At 37.1% G+C, this 21,566-nt stretch overlaps 1 protein-coding gene across 15 annotated transcripts in view; it reads left to right on the forward strand.

The window, feature by feature from the left end:
* LOC102970902 (putative RNA-binding protein Luc7-like 2) overlaps positions 1-21,566 on the forward strand; it is a 57,060-nt gene that overhangs the window by 25,449 nt on the left and 10,045 nt on the right. For all 15 annotated transcript variants that reach the window (XM_042973425.1, XM_042973407.1, XM_042973416.1 and 12 more), the window contains 5 exons: positions 7,841-7,939; positions 8,927-9,037; positions 12,702-12,845; positions 18,316-18,492; positions 20,501-20,592. In XM_042973425.1, coding sequence (XP_042829359.1) covers positions 7,841-7,939; positions 8,927-9,037; positions 12,702-12,845; positions 18,316-18,492; positions 20,501-20,592 — 623 coding nt within the window. The remainder of the gene's footprint in view (positions 1-7,840; positions 7,940-8,926; positions 9,038-12,701; positions 12,846-18,315; positions 18,493-20,500; positions 20,593-21,566) is intronic.

Here is a 21,566-nt window from a genome sequence, read left to right on the forward strand (position 1 = left end):
CTTGCAGGTGGTACTGTTCTTTAGAAATAGTTTTCAGAGTTTTGTTAATAAATTGACTTAGGGAGGTCAGATGTGGGGTTTCTATATAATTTTTTAAAGAGGGTCTCCTAGAAGAATACTTGAGATGTAATTCTAAGGAGAAATATGTCAATCTGTCTGTTTGGAAAACTTAATTGGATAAAGAAAGCCTTTAGTATCATATCTATCCCATACTGGACACTGCTACTTAGGTATCCTATTGTATCACATTACACATGTCCAGACAAACGTTTTCCATCACAGACCAGCTCTCCCAATTTATTTAGTTTCTTTCTTTTGGTGGCGTCATTGTTTGCTCATGTTTGAAATACTTGAAGCCTTGGTAAGATTCCTGACTTTCTCCTCTCCACACTTCATTTCCAGTTAGTTAATTGATTAGGTGGTAGTTCCATTTAATTAGTTGTTTGAGAATCATTGTGTTATTGAAAGAATATTGAGTGATATTAAGGACTGGACTTAAATTTTTACTCCTGCTAAGCTTATAATCTTAGCCTTATGATCTTAAGATTTCTCTGAGCCTTGATTTCCATTTTTATAGGAAGGTAGTCGTGCAATAGATTTCAGAGCTCCTTCCCATCTTTAAAATGGTTTTGCTCCTCTTTAGCCCCTTATTTTACCTCCATTACCTGCCTTCTCTTTTCTTTTCTGCTTTGATACTAAGGATTTATTTCTGGCTTATATTAGCCTTTCCCACCCTTGATCTCTTTCTTCTGGTCAGTCCATCTAGTAGTGTGGTGTTAATGCTTTTAAAATACAGATTTTATCACGTCATATTTCTGTCCAAGTAGTCAAGCATTCCTGTTTGCCTAATAGAGCAAATTCCACATGTTGATTTGTATTCAGAATTTCCCATGATCTAGTCAGAGTTCGTAATTGGATTGATAAAGCAATCCTGAAGTGTTTGAGAAAAGACAAGTTTGGACAGACTTAGGGAATTTGCCAGTGTTAAATGGATACTGACATGTAAAGGGAGGTCTTGTGTGTTGCTGAGTACCCATTGTATCTTATTTTGTTAATTACTTAGACAATATACTCTTCGAGTATAAGTGAAAACATAAAATATGAATATTTACTATTAGATGTCATCCCCCATCCAAACCTAAACCTTTTTCACTCTCTTTTCTGTACATTTACAAGTATGTGTGAGTGTGTTTTAACAAATGGCATTATATTGTTTGATTTTTTTCTTTTTTAACTTGGAGAAGTTTCAAATTACTGGTCTATGTTTTATTTATTTAAAATTTTTTTTTAATGTTTTTATTTATTTTTGAGACAGAGAGCATGAACAGGGGAGGGGCGGAGAGAGAGGGAGACCCAGAATCTGAAGCAGGCTCCAGGTTCTGAGCTGTCAGCACAGAGCCCGACGCAGGGCTCAAACTCACGGACCGTGAGATCATGACCTGAGCCGAAGTCGGACACTCAACCAACTGAGCCACCCAGGCGCCCAGTGGTCTATATTTTTAAAATATGTCTCTATATTTCATAATATGGCTGTTTCCTAAAGTATTTATTCAGTGATTATTAATATGTTAATAGTTTTTGGTTTTGGTGCACAGTGTGGCAATGAAATCTTTGTACTTCTTTGTGTATCTTTGCAACTGTTGCTTTAGTTTGATGTCTAGAGAGTGTAAATTCCTTGATAGAAGGAATGATATACTGTTTTATAATTCCCCTTAGGATCTAGCTCATGGGCCTGAGCAAATGTACTAAATACAACAAAGCAAGAATATTGCAATTCTTGAAGTACTGTGCCTAGTTTCTATCACAGATTTATTCATTAACCTATTACTGCCGTTCATTTACACCTGGCAGCACACTAAAATGTATATAATATAATATAATATATACATATAACTATAATACCATGTTTGTTGATTTTGATGTATAATTTCCACATGCCTCTGTTCCTATTATGTAGATTTTTTTGGTCCAAAATTAAAGTGACTTCATTGATTTTTTTTTTTTTCTGACTTTAAGAATAATACTAGTTCATTGCATTTAATTCAGCCAATATCAAACAGCAGTGCTTCCATGAATTTACAAAAATGGCATTTTTATTGCATTTTTCTTTGCCATCTCTTTACTCCACTTAGTATCAAGATCATCATTTCTCTTGGCTATATAATGTATTATATGGCTGTTCCATAATTCAGTTAATCAAACTTCTGTTCCTAGGCTCTTAAAATGTTTCTAATTTTTTACATCAAAAACATCATTGTTAAACTTCTGTCTGTTTAACCTCTGTGTACTTATTTCATTGTTTTTCCAAGTTCTTAGAATTCCTTATGTTAAATCGTCAAGTTTATTTAGTAGTCATGGGTTTTGTAAAACCTGGTCTTTTATGTAGGAAGGGAAAAATAAGAGAAGCCATTTTCCTCATGAAGCTTAAAGTCCACTTAAGGAGATAACCTTCATTTTTGGAATTTCAAAACAACACTTAAAAAAGCACTTAACAGGGGTGCCTGGATGGCTCAGTCAGTTAAACATCTGACTTCGGCTTAGGTCATGATCTTGTGGTTCGTGAGTAGTGAGTATAAGCCTCGCATTGGGCTCTGTGCTGACAGCTCAGAGCCTGGAGCCTGCTTCCGATTCCGTGTCTCCCTTTCTCTCTGCCTCTCCCCACTGCGCGCATTCTCTATCTCAAAAATAAATGAACATTAAAGAATATATGTATACATTAAAAAAAAACAACAAAGCACTTAACAGAATCAAGTTTGTTAAACAGTGAAAGGTAGTACAAAGTGTTGAGAGGTTGTAAGAGAAGTTGCCAGAATCATATATAGTTATTTGGTCAAGACTTCATGGAGGACATAGATTTAAGATGTAGGAGACAAAATGCAGAACTGAATTTATTCAATTAAAAGTTTAAGTATTTTGGGGTACCTGAGTGGCGTAGTTGAGTGTCCGACTTTTGATTTCTCCTCAAGTCATGATATCAAAGTTGTGGGATTGAGCCCCGCATCAGTCTCTGCTGAGTGTGGAGCCTGTTTAGGATTTGCTCTCTTTTCCCCCTTCCCTCTCCACCACTCATGTGCTCTTTCTCTAAAATAAAAAAAATTAAAAAGCATTTTTCCCATTTACAATCTGAAAATTTAGATGCCTTTTAATTAAAACACCAAGAATAATAAACTTGTGGGAAGAATTTAATTATGAAGTAAATTACTTGTTAAATTTAAAACTCAAATCTCTTCCTATGGCTTTCATCACAAATAGAGCCATTATAACTTAAAATAAATAACCAAACATTTTATTTTGTTCACTTTGAAGCTTAATTATGTCAGAAGAGAAGCAGGGGCAAATATCTGTGCACTTCGTGTTCAGAGTACTCTTGAACCATCAGTGAAGAAGTCAGGATTGATTTGGCTTTTATTTATCTTGCCCTTTTTTTTTAATGTTTTATTCTTGAGAGAGAGACACAGAGACAGAGAGAGACAGAGCATGAGTGGGGGAGGGGTAGAGACAGAGAGGGAGACACAGAATCTGAAGTAGGCTCTAGGCTCTGAGCTGTTAGCCCAGAGCCCCATTCGGGGCTTGAACTTGGGAACGGTGAGATCATGGCCTGAGCCAAAGTTGGATGATTAACCGACTGAGCCACCCAGGCGCCCTGGGATTGATTTGGCTTTTGAGGATTGGTTCATAGGTGGTCATAGTGTGGTTCTACCATGGTTCCCTTTGTAGTGGCTTTTTAATTTGATGACTGGTGTCCTGGAGAGCATTAACATGGGCATACTTGTCCCTCACTCTCTTTTACAGTAGCAAGTACTTGTGTTTATTTTGGCTTGCTTGTTTTTCATTTTAAATACTCTGTGCATGCATGTACATGCTCAGTGATGATGATCTGGACAGGAAGACAGATGACTAGTATCTAGAATTCTGAAAATTCTGCCTATACCTACTGTCCTGCTAGATCCCTGAGGGATAAGCACTGAGGCCATATACATACATACATACAGATAAATAAACAAACAAACAGCTACCGCATTTCCTAATGTTTTGGCCCCCAAATCTGCTGTTGTAAGCAAGCCTAGTTGTAGGGCTCATGGTCGAGGATAGCATCAAGCCCAGGTGGTCTACTTCCTGGAGGACAGGAAGAGCTTTAACTACTTATACTTAGAAAGGAAAGGAGTCTCAGCCAAGTTGTTAATCCATGGACAGGCAAAGACCTTCCCCTTGAGAGCTCAGACCCGGAGCTTTTGTCCTGGGTTGCATCTTTTTTTAAAAAAAATTTTTTTGGGGGGCGCCTGGGTGGCTCAGTCGGTTAAGCGTCCGACTTCGGCTCAGGTCACGATCTCATGGTCCGTGAGTTTGAGCCCCGTGTCGGGCTCTGTGCTGACGGCTCAGAGCCTGGAGCCTATTTCAGATTCTGTGTTTCCCTGTTTCTCTGACCCTCCCCCGTTCATGCTCTGTCTCTCTCTGTCTCAAAAATAAATAAACATTAAAAAAAAAAATTTTTTTTTTGACGTTTATTTACTTATAAGAGAGCCATGAGCTGGGAAGGGGATGCGGGGGGGGGGGGGGGGTCACAGATTCCGAAGCAGGCTCCAGGCTCCGAGCTGTCAGCACAGAGCCTGACGCGGGGCTCAAACCCATGAAGCATGAGATCATGACCTGAACCAAAGTCGGCCGCCTAACTAAGTCACCCAGGTGCCCCCTCCCTTTTTTTAAATGTTTGTTTATTTTTGAGAGACAGAATGCAAGTGGGGGAGGGGCAGAGAGCAGGAGACACAGAATCCAAAGCAGGCTCCAGGCTCCAAGGTAACAGCAGAGAACCCAGTGCCAGGCTTCAACTCATGAACCATGAGATCATGACCTGATGTTGAAGTTGTATGCTTAATTGACCAGGAGGAGCCCCACGTCCTGGGTTGCATCTTGACCACCCTTGCTTGTTAAGCTCAGGGCTCCCTGTGCCAAATGTTGTTCTTTGTCCTCTTTTACCAGTTTGATTCATTCAAAAGATATTAAACATTCCTATATACCAGGCACAGGTACATAGTATATAAAACAGATAAAAAAAAATCCTTGTCTTTGTGAAGCTCACATTCTAGTAAGGTATTAAAAAATTTCCCCCTTCCACAAATCCTCCTCCAAGGCATCCAACTCTCCTCCTCTTACCAAAATTCCACCCTGACTACAGTGGTATAATTGTGTCCTTTTTGTGTTCATTTTGTCTTGATCCACATAGTTGGGGTTTTTCCTTTTGTTGGTTATATGATGTAAATTTAAAGATAAGAGTGGGGGAATTCCTGCCAATGTTTAGTATGGGTGGGTAACAGATGTTTAAGTAAAACACAGTGAGACAAGATTTATACACTACTTTTAGATCTTTGTGAGAACAGATTGGAAATATAGTTAAGCAGAGGATAAAGATAGGAAGATAACTAGAGGAAAGGCAGTGTAGATAACTGCTTTGAGTATCTACAGTATGTAGAGGTTGTAGGGAGTGATAGTTACCTAGAAATATTAAAAGGTAAGTTAGTACTGATTTAATTGGAACTGGCATGGTTTTAGACTAGAAATCAGTTTAACCAGATTTATTCCAGTAAGTACCTGGAATAAAGCCATCTTTCTAGGCCTTAATTCTTTGTCTGGAGAATGGGAGTAAAACTAGATCAGTGAGTGGTTCCCAACACTGTACATTAAAAACACCGGAGAGGCAAAAAAAAAAAAAAAAAAAAAAAAAGGAAAAAAAACACCGGAGAGGCTTTTATAATTCTCTCTTTGGACGGTGGGGCTTGGACCTGTTTTCAGATTCTTGCATCTGTATTACCCTGGGTCTAGGTTAAGAACCGCTGCATTGGATCATTGGCATTTCCAATGTGACATCATAACATTTTAGGAAGTAAGTATAGCATCCCATTAACCACTATAGCTATAGAAATACACATATAAAAGGAGTTGTTGGAGTGATTAATGTTAAGATATCGATTAAGCAACACACTGGTGTAGCAAAGATGGTAACAACCTTTTGCAGTTAACTTCTTTCATTTCTGTCTTACTTTCCTACAATTTTAAGAGTGTTAAACTTTTTTCTGTAGGTTTTTAAAAATGCCACTTGATAAGCAGCTTTGAATTTCCACACATCAACAAGTTTCAGTTGGCTGTTTATTGTCATTAGAAGACTTCTTAGCTAACCCATAGACTTATGAATGAGAGTAACGAGTGGAGCTTGGAAAAATCTCAGCATCCTCGGCAGTGCAGTGATCCGTGCTAGTCTTCAAGTGTGATAAGGACTTTTATTATACTAGTGAATATTCCTTATTATTTCTCAAAGGATCACTTTGAAGATATTGTCTGTATTTTCCCATTCTTTTATGTAATTAAAAATTGAGGTAATAGTTTTACAGAGGAACTTGTTATTTTCGTCATAAAGTCTCACTTGGAAAGAGGAAGCTACCTGATAGTACCTGATATTCTTTTCCTCAGTATCCTAGATAATTGGTTGTCTAAACCATATTCGAATCTTTCCATTATCGGGGAACTCACTAACTCTTGAGGAAGATTTTTCTTTTTAATGTTTGAGAGAGAGAGAGTACGTGCATGAGCAGGAGAGGGGCAGAGAGAGAGAGAGAGAGAGAAATCCCAAGTAGGCTCCGTGCTCCATCCATCACTTGAACCAAAATCAAGAGTGAGATGCTTAACCAACTGAGCCACCCAGGTGCCTCTTGAGGAAGAGAGGGAGGATTCCAGGCCGGCTCTGTGCTGTCAGCTTGGAGCCCTTCAAGGGCCTGGAACCCACAAACCATGAGATTATGACTTGAGCTGAAATCAGGAAGTCAGACACTTAACAGACTGAGCCACTCAGGCACCCTGACCAGTATGTTTTTAAATTTGTCTTAATTTTCTGTTCATAGCTAATTATTTGTAAATTTGTCTTCTTAGATATGACTATAGGACTTCATATTTATTTTAAATTTTATCTGGTCTATTCTTTTGAATATTACTTTTCTTAAGTTTATTTTTAATTTTTTATTAATGTTTTTGAGAGAGAGAGCACGCGAGCAGGGGAGGGGCAGAGAGAGAAACACATAATTCACAGCAGGCTCCAGGCTCTGAGCTGTCTGCACAGAGCCAGACATTGGGCTCTAACAGACCGCAAGAGAGCGAGCAGGCACGCAAGCGAGCAGGGGAGGGGGAGAGAGAGAATCCCGAGCAGTCTCCATGCTGTCAACAATAGAGCCTGATATGGAGCTCAGACCCACAAACTGAGATCATGACCTGAGCCAAAACCAGGAGTCAGATACTTAACCAATTGAGCCACCCCGGCGCCCCTACATATGCTTGTTAATAGGGTTAGGTACTGATTCTTTGTGAACTTCTGTTGAGTCTTAATAAATTTCTTTTTACTAGTTCACCTACAGTCTTGTCTGAAATCCAGATTGAGTTTACTGGTCTCATGTTTTGAGGACTCCATCTTTATTTGAAAATCAGAATGTTCTTCAAAGAATACTGACTATAATTCGGCAGTCTGATTTACATATTCTTTTAGTTTGATTTTAAATTAATGTTATCTTTTCTGTGTTAATGGGCTGCTAGAAGCTTGTTTTAGATTCTGGCTGTTTTCCTTGTTCGTGTGTTCTTAGGTACAAAAGTGATCACTCCTTCCATCTGCTGGTAGTCAGAATTGACGTTATTTTTTTCTGGCACCAAGTTTTATACTTGTCTATGAAATTTCGTAATTTGGAAGTCCGTAAATAAAGAAGCACCTGTTAGAGTTAATATGTAATTTGAAGAGAATTGTGATTGTTAATGAATTTTTGCAAAATGTGTTTGCTCTTTCAATAATGTCTTTTTTTTCCCCTAGAGAATGGATCTTGGAGAGTGTCTCAAAGTCCATGACCTGGCTTTAAGAGCAGATTATGAAATTGCATCCAAAGAACAAGATTTTTTCTTTGAACTTGATGTATGTGATTTTTGCTTTAATGGGTTAGATTATTTTTTGCAGTAAAACATTTTGAATATGGATTAATATCTCTACAGGCAAAGTCTCTTAGCGAATTATCTTTTTAGTTATATGAAGGACAGTACTAAATTAAGATGCTTTGTTGACTAGCAACATTTTTTTTAAGACTTTTTATTTTATTTTTTTTTTTAAACTTTATTATTTTGGAAGAGAGACAGCACAGGTAGGGGAGGGACAGAGAGAGAAAGGGAGAGAGAGAATCCCAAGCAGGCTCTGTGCTGCTAGTGCAGGCCCGACGTGGGGCTCAAACTCACAAAACCATGAGATAATGACCTGAGCTGAAACCAAGAGTCAGATGCTTAAATGAAAGAGCCACCCAGATGTCCCAATGAGCAACATTTTTAAAAAATATAAGGTTAAACTGGGTATTTTAAGAAAATGTGTAAAACTCATTTCAATGCATATATTCTTTTGAAAAGTATCTTCCCAGTAAATCCATAATGATTACAGAAACATCAGTTTAAGCACATGAAAACCAACACATTTTTGACGTATATGAGGCCCTTTAATAATCTATAGAATTTTTATATTTGTTTTTTGTGTCTGTAAATACGTTTATATAGAAAGAGAGAGGGAGGATATTAAATGCAATGTGGATTTTTTTAAGTTTACTTATTTTGAAGGAGAAAGGGGCAGAGACAAGGAGAGAGAATCCCAAGCAGGCTCCATGCAGTCAGCATGGAGCCCGACACTGGGACTTAATCTCACTAACCAGAGATCATGTCCTGAGCCAAAATCAGGGGCTTTACCTTTCCTGGGAATTATTTATGTTTATTCCTTGCCAGTTTGATAGATGATGAGTAGTATTTTTATTATTGAATCTGCTTTTGTTACTTTTTTACCTTTATTTTAGCATTTAAAAAATACAGTTTTTAGTAAAGATATTTCTTAAGAAATATCTAATTGTCTTTTAATTAAACTTTGCAGGCTATGGATCATCTGCAGTCATTCATTGCAGATTGTGATCGAAGAACAGAAGTGGCCAAGAAAAGATTAGCAGAAACTCAAGAAGAGATTAGTGCTGAAGTGGCCGCAAAGGTAAGAATGCCAATAATTTCATTAGTACAAAGTATAGTTTCGTCTCACTAATTTTAGCTTTTTATTTTGAAATTACTTGCACAGATTACAGAGACATATATAGGGAATTCTCTGAACTCTTCCTCTAGCCTCCCCTTATATGTTTACATCTTATACAACTGTAGTACACCATGAAAGCCAAGATACTCATACCACTCCAATCACAACATTTTATTCAGATTTTACCAGTTATGTGTGCACTTGTGTGTGTGTGTGTGTGTGTGTGTATGTATGTATGTATGTGTGTATAGCTCTGTGCAGTTTTATCACATGTGTAAGTAACTTGGGTAACTACCATCATAATTATGTTACTTCCCTGTAACATCAACCTTGAGACTCCCTCATATTACCTCTTTGTAACCATACCTGTTCCTCCTTTTCCCCTGTCTTCTGGAGACCTCCATCTCAATAATTGTTATTTTACTGAATATTATATAAATGGAATCATGTATCCTTTTGAGAATGGTTCTTTTCACTCAGCACAGCTTCCTTGATTCATACAAGTTGTTGCGTGTATCAGTAGTTTATTCCTTTTTTTTTCTGAGTAGTATTCTATGGTATGGATATATTACAGTTCAACCACACATTGAAAGATGTTTGGGTTGTTTCCATTTACTGGGTTAACACCAATCAAACGGCAATAAGCATTTCATTTCTCTGGGATAAATGCCCAAGAATGCAATTTCTGGGTCATATGGTAAGTCCATTTTTAGTGCAACTCTTGATCTTGGGGTCATGAGTTCAAGCCCCACATTGAGTGTAGAGATTACACAAATAAATAAACTTTAAAAGTGCAAATAAGAAAAATGTAGAAAGAAAAGTACAGTAAATCCCAGTGGATTTGTAGTCATCAGTTTTTTGCTCATTTCATTATTTTAAAAGCAAATTCAGTATGTCACATGATACCACCTCTAAAACATAACCATAAAATCATATCCATAAAGCTATAAAGCTAGCAATAATTTTTTAATATTCCCTAATAACTAGAATGTGTTAATTTTTCCTATATAGAGTTGGTTTGTTCTAATGAGAATCGAAAAGAATTCCCTGTATTACAGTTTGATTTGATGACTTACTACTTAGTAACATTTTGTGCCATTCAAGATAGTTGGTACGTTTTATGAAAATGTAGAATGGAGGCAGAGTTACCCAGATAGTTTGGATGACAGCATTAAATCCACTTCTCAAGAAATGTATGTACAAAGGGAAATGGATTCTCCTCGTTGAGGAAAGGTCTTTTGTTTTAAGTAATCTCTGCACCCAACTTGGGGCTCAAATTCATGACCTTGAGATCAAGCGTTGCATGCTCTGCTGACTAAGCCAGCCAGGCACCCTGAGAACTTCTGAAAATTCTCTAAAGATGGGATCCTAAAGTGCAAGGATCTGATATCTCATGGTTGAAAAACACCCATCAGTGCTATCTTGGTTTATATGGCCTTGTATTGATTATTGATCACCACAAAAATGCTGCTTAACAAATTACCTCAAAACTCAGTGACTTGAAACAGTAGCATTTAGCCTTTGAGTCTTCAGTCAATGATTCAGGCTGGGGGTGCCTGGGTGGTTCAGTCAGTTAAGCATCTGACTCTTGATTTCTGTTCACATCATGATTCATGAGATCGAGCCCCGCGTTGAGCTTTCCACTGATAGCATGGAGCCTGCTTGGGATTCTGTCTCTCCCTCTCTCTCTGCTCCTCCCTGCTCACACTCTTTCTTCCTCTCAAAATAAATAAATTTTGAAAAAGTGATTTAGGCTGAACTTGACTGGGAGGATCTTCATATCTCAGCTATAGGCTTACTCACATGTCTTACAGTCGTCCAGAGGGTACTGAACCCAGAAGGCTAGCCTGGCCATGTTCTCATGGTAGTGGTAGAGGTGTAAAAAAAAAGTCATAGCTCTGTCATACAAGTGCTTTTCATGCCTTTCCTTCTGTCATGTTTGCTACTGTCCCGTTAGCTAAAGCCAGTTATGAGGCCAAATTCAGAATTAGAATGTGTATGATATTACTAGTTGTATAACAAAGAAATGGATACAAGGAAAGGTAAAGAGTTTGGGGCATAATCCAATTATTCTATGATGGATATTGAAAGAAAAATACCACTTTTGTTAAAGAGGTAAGAAAATGATAACAGCATTGAGAATTTCTTTGAGGGATGAATATTTTGGATTGAAAGACATTTGAGAAGTAAAGATTATTGGCACACTAGTTTGTTGGGACTGGATGTCCACATCAAATTAAAATCTTAGCTAATATAATTGGCCACGTAGCCTGAATACTTAACTTTGTGGCCAAAATAAAGATGGTGTATGTATCATATACCATTAAAACAGTAGGAATGAACTAACTACACTCTCAGGATGATGGTGAGGAGGAGGAGGACAGAATCCCAAGGCAGGAATTAATCCCAGTGAAAAAACATTCGCTAAGGCTAAGGGAGAAGGAGTGCTGTGGTCGTATGGTGACAAATCAGTAATGTGCTGTGTAGTGTATGTGCAACGCACATTTTCTCATTTCTGACAACTTTGTGAGATACTAGTATTCCTGCTTCTCAGATGAGGAAGTTGATTCAGGTTAAGTAATATGGTCAAAATTACACATCTGGTAATTGGTTGGGCAATAAGCTAAAACTGTTGGGACTCTAAAGTCATATCTTTGACTTAAAGCATGTGCACCAGTTCATTCCTGTAACTCCTTTTTTTTTTTTGAGTCTATGCTGTTTCTTGGGCATTGGAAATACAAAGATGGGAAATATAAATAGCTATTTTAAAAGTGGTGTGATAATGTGTATAAAAGTAGGTGTTACAAAAGATACAAAGATGGTACACAGGCGGCTTTGGCTCTCTCTGCTTAGGATTAAGTAGGGTGCAATGTGTTGATTGATCAAGAATGCTTCATGGAGGGGTACCTGGGTGGCTCAGTTGGTTAAGCGACCGACTCTTGATTTCAGCTCAGGTCATTCATGATCTTACGGTTCATGATTTGGAGCCCCACATCGGGCTCTGCGCTGACAGTGTGGAGCCTTCTTCGGGTTCTCTCCCTCCCTCTCTTTCTGCCCCTCCCCGGTTGCGTTTTCTCTGTCTCTTAAAATAAATAAATAAATAGACATAAACAAGAAATAAAAAGGAGTGCTTCACAGAATAATTGGATCTTGTTGAGTGAATAGACATACGTGAATTCAGGCAAGGGGAGATAAGGGATGATATCCCAGGAAGAGGGATGACATCCCTCTGCAGTCACAGAGGTAGAAATTGAGAGTAAATTTGAGAATCTGGGTGTAACTACTATATTGTGTTGTGAAGTGGGGGAACAGCAAGAGATGCTTTGGAAAGGTACATAGGGCCAGATTGTGTGAAAAAAGGTATTTTATACTTGGAATATACTGCCAAAGCAGAGGTTGGGAAGTAATAGTTTTGAGATTATTTGTATTCCTGACCTCACTGTAGTGAGGGCAAGCAGGCTCAAAACATCCTCATATCCCACCTGTTCATGTATTATATGCTCAGAAAGCATTATTTGTACTCCTCTTGCTTTGGAGAACTTGTCTTTTCTGAGCATTTGTGAAATATTTTGAACTTTGATAATTGTGCTTTTTACTCATGATTTTCTTTTCTGTTTCTTTCTAGGCAGAACGTGTTCATGAATTAAATGAAGAAATTGGTAAGTTGTTGGCCAAGGTGGAACAACTAGGAGCTGAGGGAAATGTGGAAGAATCCCAAAAAGTAATGGATGAAGTAGAGAAAGCACGGGCAAAGAAAAGAGAAGCAGAGGTAATGAAATTCTTTATAGAATTATCTAGAGCCTTACTGTCTGTACTTAACATATATTTAATTGGAAATTACTGAAAAGTTAAAGCCAATTAAAAATTATTTTAATTAGCTGGTATCATACTAATGGATTATGTATCAAAAGTTGTGGGTTTGTTTTACTTTAGAGCCGTTGACCTGTTGAAATTTGTAACTAGTAAATGAAATGAACTAAACTAGGTAGTCATACAGAACAGTCACACACACATAACACACAGAGTGCGTAAATGTCATAGTGATACCTTCCCCTCCCCCAGCTTAACACCATGGCAACCATTGCATTTCTTCTCTTCCTACCTCAGTACAAATATAGTACTTTGGCAGCCTCCTCTTATGCTTTCTTCACAGCACAGGTCAAAATCTAATGTCTAAAGACAAAGTTCTATTTTGTTTTGCCCACCTGATGTTTTTTAGAAAACTGGATACCTTCAGATGAGGTTGTATTCTCCCATTTTACCATAGTGTCCATTGCTCTTAACTGTATCACACCATGGTTTAATTTTTTCTTATTCTGTCCTCTTTTAGATAACTGATTTTAGCCCATTTACTGCTGTAAATTTTCTTCTACACACGATTGTAGCTGTATCCCACAGATTCATATGTTGTATTTTTATTTTTATTCAATGCAAATATTTGCTAATATTGCTTGTGATTTCTTCCTTGATCTATGGGTTATACAGGAGTGTGTTTTTATATATTTGTTTTTTCTAAATATTTTTCTTTTCTCATTTTAATTTAGTTCTCTTGGAGTCAGGGAACATTGGTGTGATTTTAGGTCTCTTAGATATGTCAGTACTTGTTTTGTGCCCTGAATTTAGTCTTGGTAAATGTTCCATCTGCATTTTAAAAGAATGATATTCTCCCTTGTTAAATGAAGTGTTCTGTAAATGTCAATTGAGTCAGGATGGTTGATTAATTGTTCAAATCTTTACACATCCTATTGATTTTCTGTTTATTTACTGAGAGGAATATTCAAGTCTCTACCTCTAATTGTGGATTTATCTATGCTTTTCAGTTTTGTCAGTTTTTGCTTCATGTATTTTGAAACTATTATTAGGCTAATACACCTTTAGGTTTGTTGTGTCTTTTTGAATAATTGAGCCCTTTATTATTTTGAACTGTCCTAGTAATTAGTCTTTTGCTTTCAAATCTTGATCTGATATTAATAAGGTCTTTTTAGCTTTTTTTAGATGTTAAAGTTGTATACTGTAAACTCCAGAGAAACCACTGGAGGGGAAAAAAGTATAACTAATAGTAGAAATAAAATGGAGTCCTAAATAATACTTAATCCAAAAGAAGGCAGGAGGAAAGGAACAAACAACAGATTGGACATAGAGAAAATAAATAGCATGGTGGTGTACCGATAATTATGTTAAATGTAACCCAGTGTACCAATAATTACATTAAATGTAAATGGTCTAAATATTCCAACTAAAAGGCAAAGATTGTGAGACTGGATTTTTTTTTTTTTAAAAGCAAGAGCTAGCTATAATAAATCTACTCTAGGGGCAGTAGGTGGCTCAGTTACACGTCTGAGTTTGTCTCAAGGTCATGATCTCACGGCTTCTGAGTTCAGGTCCCACTTTGGGTTCTCTGCTGACAGCTCAGAGCCTGGAGCCTGCTTCAGATTCTGTCTCCCTCTCTCTCTGCCCCTCCCCTGCTCGCACTCTCTCAAAAATAAATAAACTTAAAAAAAAAAAAAAAACTAAAGTGTTTATTTTGAGAGAGAGAATGCATATGAGCAGGGGTGGGGCAAAGAGGGAGAGAGAAAATCCCAAGCAGGGTCTGTGCTGTCAGCACAAAGCCCAGCGTGGGGCTTGGTCTCATGAAGCATGAGATCATGACCTGCACCAAATGCACCAAAATCAAGAGTCAGACGCTTCACTGACTGAGCCACCTAGTCTCCCCTGGAATCTACTTTAAATATAAATATATATTAAAGGTAATAGGATGGAAAAGAATATGCTGTGTAACCTTCTTAGTATTTTTAAAGTCTTAATATTGAGGATTTCTTTATTATTTTTTTTAACTTAGATTTTATATTTTTATTACCTGTTTTTTTTTAAATAGAATTGATTATCAAGTTAGGTAACATACAGTGTATACAGTGTGCTCTTGGCTTTGGGAGTAGATTCCCATGATTTATCACTTACAAACAACACCCAGTGCTCAGCCCCAACAAGTGCCCTCCTCAATGCCCATCACCTATTTTCCCCTCTCCTCCGCACCCCCCCCAACCCTCTGTTCTCAAGAGTCTCTTATGGTTTGCCTCCCTCTCTGTTTGAAACTGTTTTTTCCCCTTCCCTTCCCCCATGGTCTTCTGTTAAGTTTCTCAAATTAGCATTTCTTGAAATGTAATTAATACCAATCCAGAAAATAAACACTGAATTTTTATATTTTAAATGTTTATTTTGAGAGGGAGTACACGCACGAGCAAAAGAGCAGAAAGAGAGGGAGAGAGAAAATCCCAAGCAGACTTCTCATTGCTAGCACAGAACCAGATGTAGGGCTTGATCTCACGAACCATGAGATCATGACCTGAGCCAAAATCAAGAGTCAGATGCTTAACTGACTGGGCCACCCAGTTGCCCCAATTTTTAAATGCAGAGTATTTTATAGCTCATTTCCCCCAAAGACTCTGGTAGCAAACATAGTGATGTTATTACTTGCATGTTTTGTTTTCATGAAATTTCATGCATATGTATTTGAAGATTTTCTAGTATCACACAGTGGCTTAACGTCTTTAATCTGTCATATTTTGTCTGCATTTGATTTTTACTAAGGACAGTACTTTAAAAAATGTGCTTGCCCATTTTAGATTGTGTTCAACTGCACATAAAAGAAAACTTACAGTGGGTTAACCAAAAAAGGATTTTGTTGTTCTCCTTTAGTAAATACTCGTGGTTAGGGAGTCTAGGCTGATATGGCAGCTCCATGATTCCATCTAGTACACAAGTTACTTACACACCTTTATGTTCAGCCGTATTTATTATATGGATTCATCTTTATGTTTATCATTTTTTGGCGGTAATATGGCCACTATGCCTAAAGCCTTTCTTCTGCATAACTAGAAAGAGGAATAATAAGGCACAAAAATTGAGTTGACTTGCCTCTGTGTATCATGTGTTTGTGTTTATCTTTTTTAAAAACTTTTATTTTGAAATATTTCCAGAGATACAAAAGAAATAGTGTAAGGAATGCCCCTATATCCTTCACGTGGACTCCAAATATTAACATTTTTACCACATTTCCTTTTTTTCCTCCTATTGTATGTGTATTGTATGTGTATTGTATGTGTAATGTTTGACATTAAGTTATAGATGTGAAGCCTCTTTATCCCCAAATACTCCAATGTGTATTTACTAAAAACAAGGATATTTTATTACATAAATGCAGTATAGTGATTTGAATCAGAAATTAAGATTAATACAATACTATTAATGGGAAGACTTTATTCAGATTCTTCTGAATTGTCCCAATAATGTTCTCTTTTATTAAATTTTTTTTCTTTGGGACCCCTAGGTGTCTTAGTCTGTTAAGTGTCTGACTCCTGATTCTGGCTCAGGTCATGATCTCACGGTTTGTGGGTTCCTGCCCTGCATTGGGCTCTGTGCTGATGGTGCGGATCTTGCTTGGATTCTCTCTTTCTCTGTCTCTCTCTCTCTCTCTCTCTCTCTCTCTCTCAAAATCAGTGAATAAACATAAAATTTTTTTTTCTTTGTTTAAGGTCCAGTTAAAGATCATATGCTGCATTTATTTGTTCATGTTCCTCTAGGCCTCTTTAATGTGGAACTTTAGTCTTTGGCATGATCTTCACAGTTTTGAAAAGTACAGGCTAATTATTTTGTAAAATGTGTTTTTCAGTTTGGGTTTGTCTGATTTTCTTCTTGGTTAGAATTTTGACAGGAGTACCATTTAAGTAATGTTACATGCATCAGAAGGCACATGCTAGTGATTTGTGGAACTTTAATCTTTGGCATGATCTTCACAGTTTTGAAAAGTACAGGCTAATTATTTTGTAAAATGTTTTTCAGTTTGGGTTTGTCTGATTTTCTTCTTGGTTAGAATTTTGACAGGAGTACCATTTAAGTAATGTTACATGCATCAGAAGGCACATGCTAGTAATTTGTCCCATTTCTGGTGATATTGCCTCTTTTTCGACTGTGAAGTTACAGTGCTTTCCTTTTTGTAATAAGTGTCTTGGTATTGACACTTTTTTCTTTTTTTTAATGTTTATTTTTGAGAGAGAGACAGCATGCAAACAGGGAAGGGGAAGAGAGAGAGGGAGACACAGAATCTGAAGCCAGCTCCAGGCTCAGAGCCTGATACAGGGCTCAAACTCAAATGGTGAGATCATGACCTGAGCTGAAGTTGGATGCTTAACCAACTGATCCACCCAGGCGTCCCTTGGTATTGACATTTTTGAAACTGTAAATATTGTTTCCCATCACTTCTGATCCACAGGTGATAACAGCCATTAGTGATTTTTTTCTCAGCTTACTGACTCCCTTTGAAAGAACTTTTCTATATATTCCCTCCAGCAATGTCCACTTAAATATCTCTAAAGGCAAAGCTGCATGAAGGCTTGGAAATAGAATTTTTTTGTTTTTAAGTTTTTTTAATTTATTTTGAGAGAGAGTGTGCATGCACATGCTCAAGCAGAGGTGGAGGGCAGAGAGAGGGAGAAAGAGAGAATCCTAAGTAGGCTCCACACCATCATTGCAGAGCCTGATGTGGGGCTCTGTCTCACGAATCAAGAGTTGGACGCTTAACCAACTGAGCCACCTAGGTGCCCCAGGAAATGTAGTGTTTTTTAGGTAGAGAGGTGGCTGTGTCAGACGATAACCAGAATATTTTCAGTAAGGAAAAATGATTGAGTGTAAGACATCTTACTCTTGTTAAGGTACTTCCTCTCATTGCTTATAGAACTATTGCTTTTGGTGGAAAGTTATCATTTGTATGCCCTGTCCACATTTCCAAAGGGAAAAGAAATGACCTGTGGGTAAGAAGGCAGTGGAAGCAGTGGAAGGAAACTGTAATAATACCAAAGACATTCATTCCCTCTCTGCCAGCGTGGGTGACTTTTTTCTTGATCCTTCACTGATGTATATAGTTTTGGGGTTGCTTCGTTTCATTTTTAACAAAAATTGCAGAAAAGAAAACCCAGAACACTGAGAAGGCCTTTCCGAAAGTCATGTTCTATGTCATGGTAGAATTCTTACAGTAGTTCTTGGCAAAATACAGTTTACTTCCATTGGATAGGTCCCGAGGACAGAGGATGAGGGCAATGGAAAACCCATGATTTTCATAACAAAATAGCCATACTTTTGCGTATTCGTCAGAAAACTTTTCTTTATATGTACATAGTGTATTTTGTGTAGTGGTATGACTCAGTGAGGTTTATATGAATATTGTTTTTCTCACTTCTGTTCAGGAAGTTTACAGGAATTCTATGCCGGCTTCCAGTTTCCAACAACAGAAACTTCGAGTCTGTGAAGTCTGCTCTGCCTATTTAGGTCTTCATGATAATGATAGACGACTGGCTGATCATTTTGGGGGTAAACTGCACCTGGGATTTATTGAAATAAGAGAGAAACTTGAAGAATTAAAGGTACATTGGTAAATTAATATCCTTCACTTTATCTAATTTAATCACTCGTTGTTTTGATATGCATTAGTTATCTTTTTGTGTAATATCTTGGCTGAAATTCTGCTAACAATTCATACCAAATAGAGTAGGATTATAAATGGAGATAACAGCTGGTTTAATGGATGATGTCTGAAAAACAGACTTTAAATACTGTCCCCTTATTTTGGGGGATAGTGTTTTGTGTTGGATAGGACATTGAATTAGGAATCTTGCAAACTGAGTTCTGAACTAATTGTTTCATGCAAATTCCCCCCAAATTTTTATTCTATTTTCTATAAAATAAACAGTATAATATTTACTTTAATTTTTTTTAATGTTTATTTTTGAGACAGAGACCGAGTGTGAACAGGGGAGGGGCAGCGAGAAAGGGAGACACAGAATCTGAAACAGGCTTCAGGCTCTGAGCTATCAGCACAGAGCCCGACGCAGGGCTCTAACCCACGAACTGTGAGATCATGACTGAGCCGAAGTCGGACGCTTAACCAACTGAGTCACCCAGGCGCCCCGTTATAATATTTACTTTAAAGGAAGATTGAGAAAATGAGTCTAGTATTTTTTTGAAATATTTTGCAGTTCTTCATAACTAAAGCTTGTAGGACCTCTAGTTTTATTTTATGCTCCTACTCTTGTTTCAGAAAGGAATTAGAATGAAACCTGTCTTTAAAAAAAGGACAGTTATTATCACTTAACATATATATACCACTATTGTGAGAAAGGCAGTACAGTTCCTACTCGTGCTGAATTCTTTTGAGAAGACAGGAAAACAACAAACGGTATTTCTAAAGAGGTTAAAGATCAGAATAAATGGATATAGTCAATTTACTTTTCAACAATCTGATGTGGCTAGTTTTATTTGTTGTTTTTTTCTTTTTTTACATTTATTCAGTTTTGAGAGAGACAAGCATGCGAGTGGGGGAGGGGCAAGAGAGAGAGGGAGACACAGAATCTGAATCAGGCTGCAGGCTCTGAGCTGTCAGCACAGAATCTGATGCAGGGCTTGAACTCACAAGCTGTGAGACCATGACCTGAGCCAAAGTCAGACAGTTAACTGACTGAGCCACTCAGGTGCCCCTGATGCAGCTATTTTTTTAAAAATTTTGGCACTGTAGCATTTTGTTATGAGTAGGAGACTGGCTCAAAGGTGGCAATCACTGGATAGTGACTTTTATTACTGAAATTAACCCAAGATCTATAGTTTCACATTTAAAATAATGTGGAGTCAGAAACACTTAGGGACGTCTCTGTATTTGTAATTAACAGTGAGCTCTTCTAAGTATTCTGAGTAACTGGGATGATTTTGGGTAAGTTTTTTTAAATGACTAAGTTTCACTATTTCACATGGTTACTGGGGTCTAAGTTAAAACTCAAAAATAGTACTGTTTGGGAATCTTTGCAGATACAGAGCTAGCAACAGGACTGTTTAGCTTTTTACTGGTACTTTTTGAAGCAGTAGAATTGAGGTGGTAATTGGAAGTGACAGAAGACATTTTTATTTTGGAAATCATAGAGAATGGGAGCTTATAGTGATTTATAGTGCTTAATGTTCTTTAAAAAATACAAAATAGGTGTACCTCGCTGGCTCAGTTGGCATGGCATATTCCTCTTGATCTCAGGGTCGTGGGTGTAGAGATTACTGGAAAAAAAAAACTTGAAATAAACAAAGTAATGCTTGAAAATATTCAAAGGAGAAAAGTCTTGTAGAAATGATTTTGAAATATTAAGTCATGAAGAAACATGAAATTTTACAAATGTTCCCCAGAAGGGGGGAAGAAACATTTTGGAAACTAGACTTGCATAATGATTTTACCCAGTAAAACTTTTAATTGAACTGTTATTAAACAGATTTTGATGTTACCTGTGCTATATTGGGAACCACATGTCATAGAGTGTAGGATAATTCTTATTAAGAATAGACTCAGTAACTAATGCTTCTCATTTTTTATTATTTGAATTGTCATTGTCTTTTAAGAGAGTTGTAGCTGAGAAACAGGAGAAAAGAAATCAGGAACGCCTGAAACGAAGAGAAGAAAGAGAGAGAGAAGAAAGGGAGAAGCTGAGGAGGTATGGAGTGATGAACTGAATAGTCCAACTATCTGATGTTGAATGTCCCTGGCTCTAAAAAGAGATGTGATTAATACAGGATTTTCGGTGTTACTAAATCTGCATGTGGGAAATTTCTGTTTACTCTTAAAAGTATTACTATGTGAAACAGTGTTTATAAAAATGTTAACTTACAGCCATTTAAATCAGGGTGATTTCCTTCAACGTGTATGGAAGAGTGAGTAAAGAGTCACATCCTTATTTTTTGTAAGATTTACTACAAAGCTCTTTCTAGCCCTCTGGTTTTCATAATGGCTGCGTTTGTACCAGATTGGTATAAAACTATTTTTATTTTTGTGATCTGCTTTATTCTTAGTTTGGGTTTTGTTTGTTTCATTGATTATCTTACATTGTGCTTTGATTCTATATTTCTTCAGTTCTAGGAGCTATAAACTTTTAAGATTGTATTAATTTAATAATAGCTAAATGTATGCAATTTTTATATTGGTATTCATTAGTTGATAAAGTCATATTCTTCATGTTTAGTAAACATTTAAACATTAATGTTCTGAGCCACTTTTACCCATTGGCAGCAAATTGTGTGGCATCATGGTGGGAACCTTCTTTGAACTCACGTACATAACTTCTTTAACAATTTCAGGATGGACAGATAATGCCACAAAAGAATTATGTGTAGTTCTCATTTATAGTGTTTCCTTCATTGTATTACACATCCCTGAAAGTTAAATACTTTCCAGCAGATTTTGTGCCTAATTAAAACCCTTTATGATATGTGACTTGGTCATGGCAGCTTCCCCCAGGCTTTGAGCATGTTTTACCGTAGTCTCTTTCAAGATGTTTAAACTGACTTTGTGTTACATGACTTGTAGCAGGTAAAATTTTTGCACTGCAGTGAAGAAATGAAACAAAACTACACTTCCCTTTTTAAGGGGAGTGCTGTCGTATATCCATTGATATATATGTTCTTCATTTAC

The sequence above is a fragment of the Panthera tigris genome, chromosome A2, assembly GCF_018350195.1.
Source record: "Panthera tigris isolate Pti1 chromosome A2, P.tigris_Pti1_mat1.1, whole genome shotgun sequence".
NCBI classification, from domain to species: Eukaryota; Metazoa; Chordata; class Mammalia; order Carnivora; family Felidae; genus Panthera; species Panthera tigris.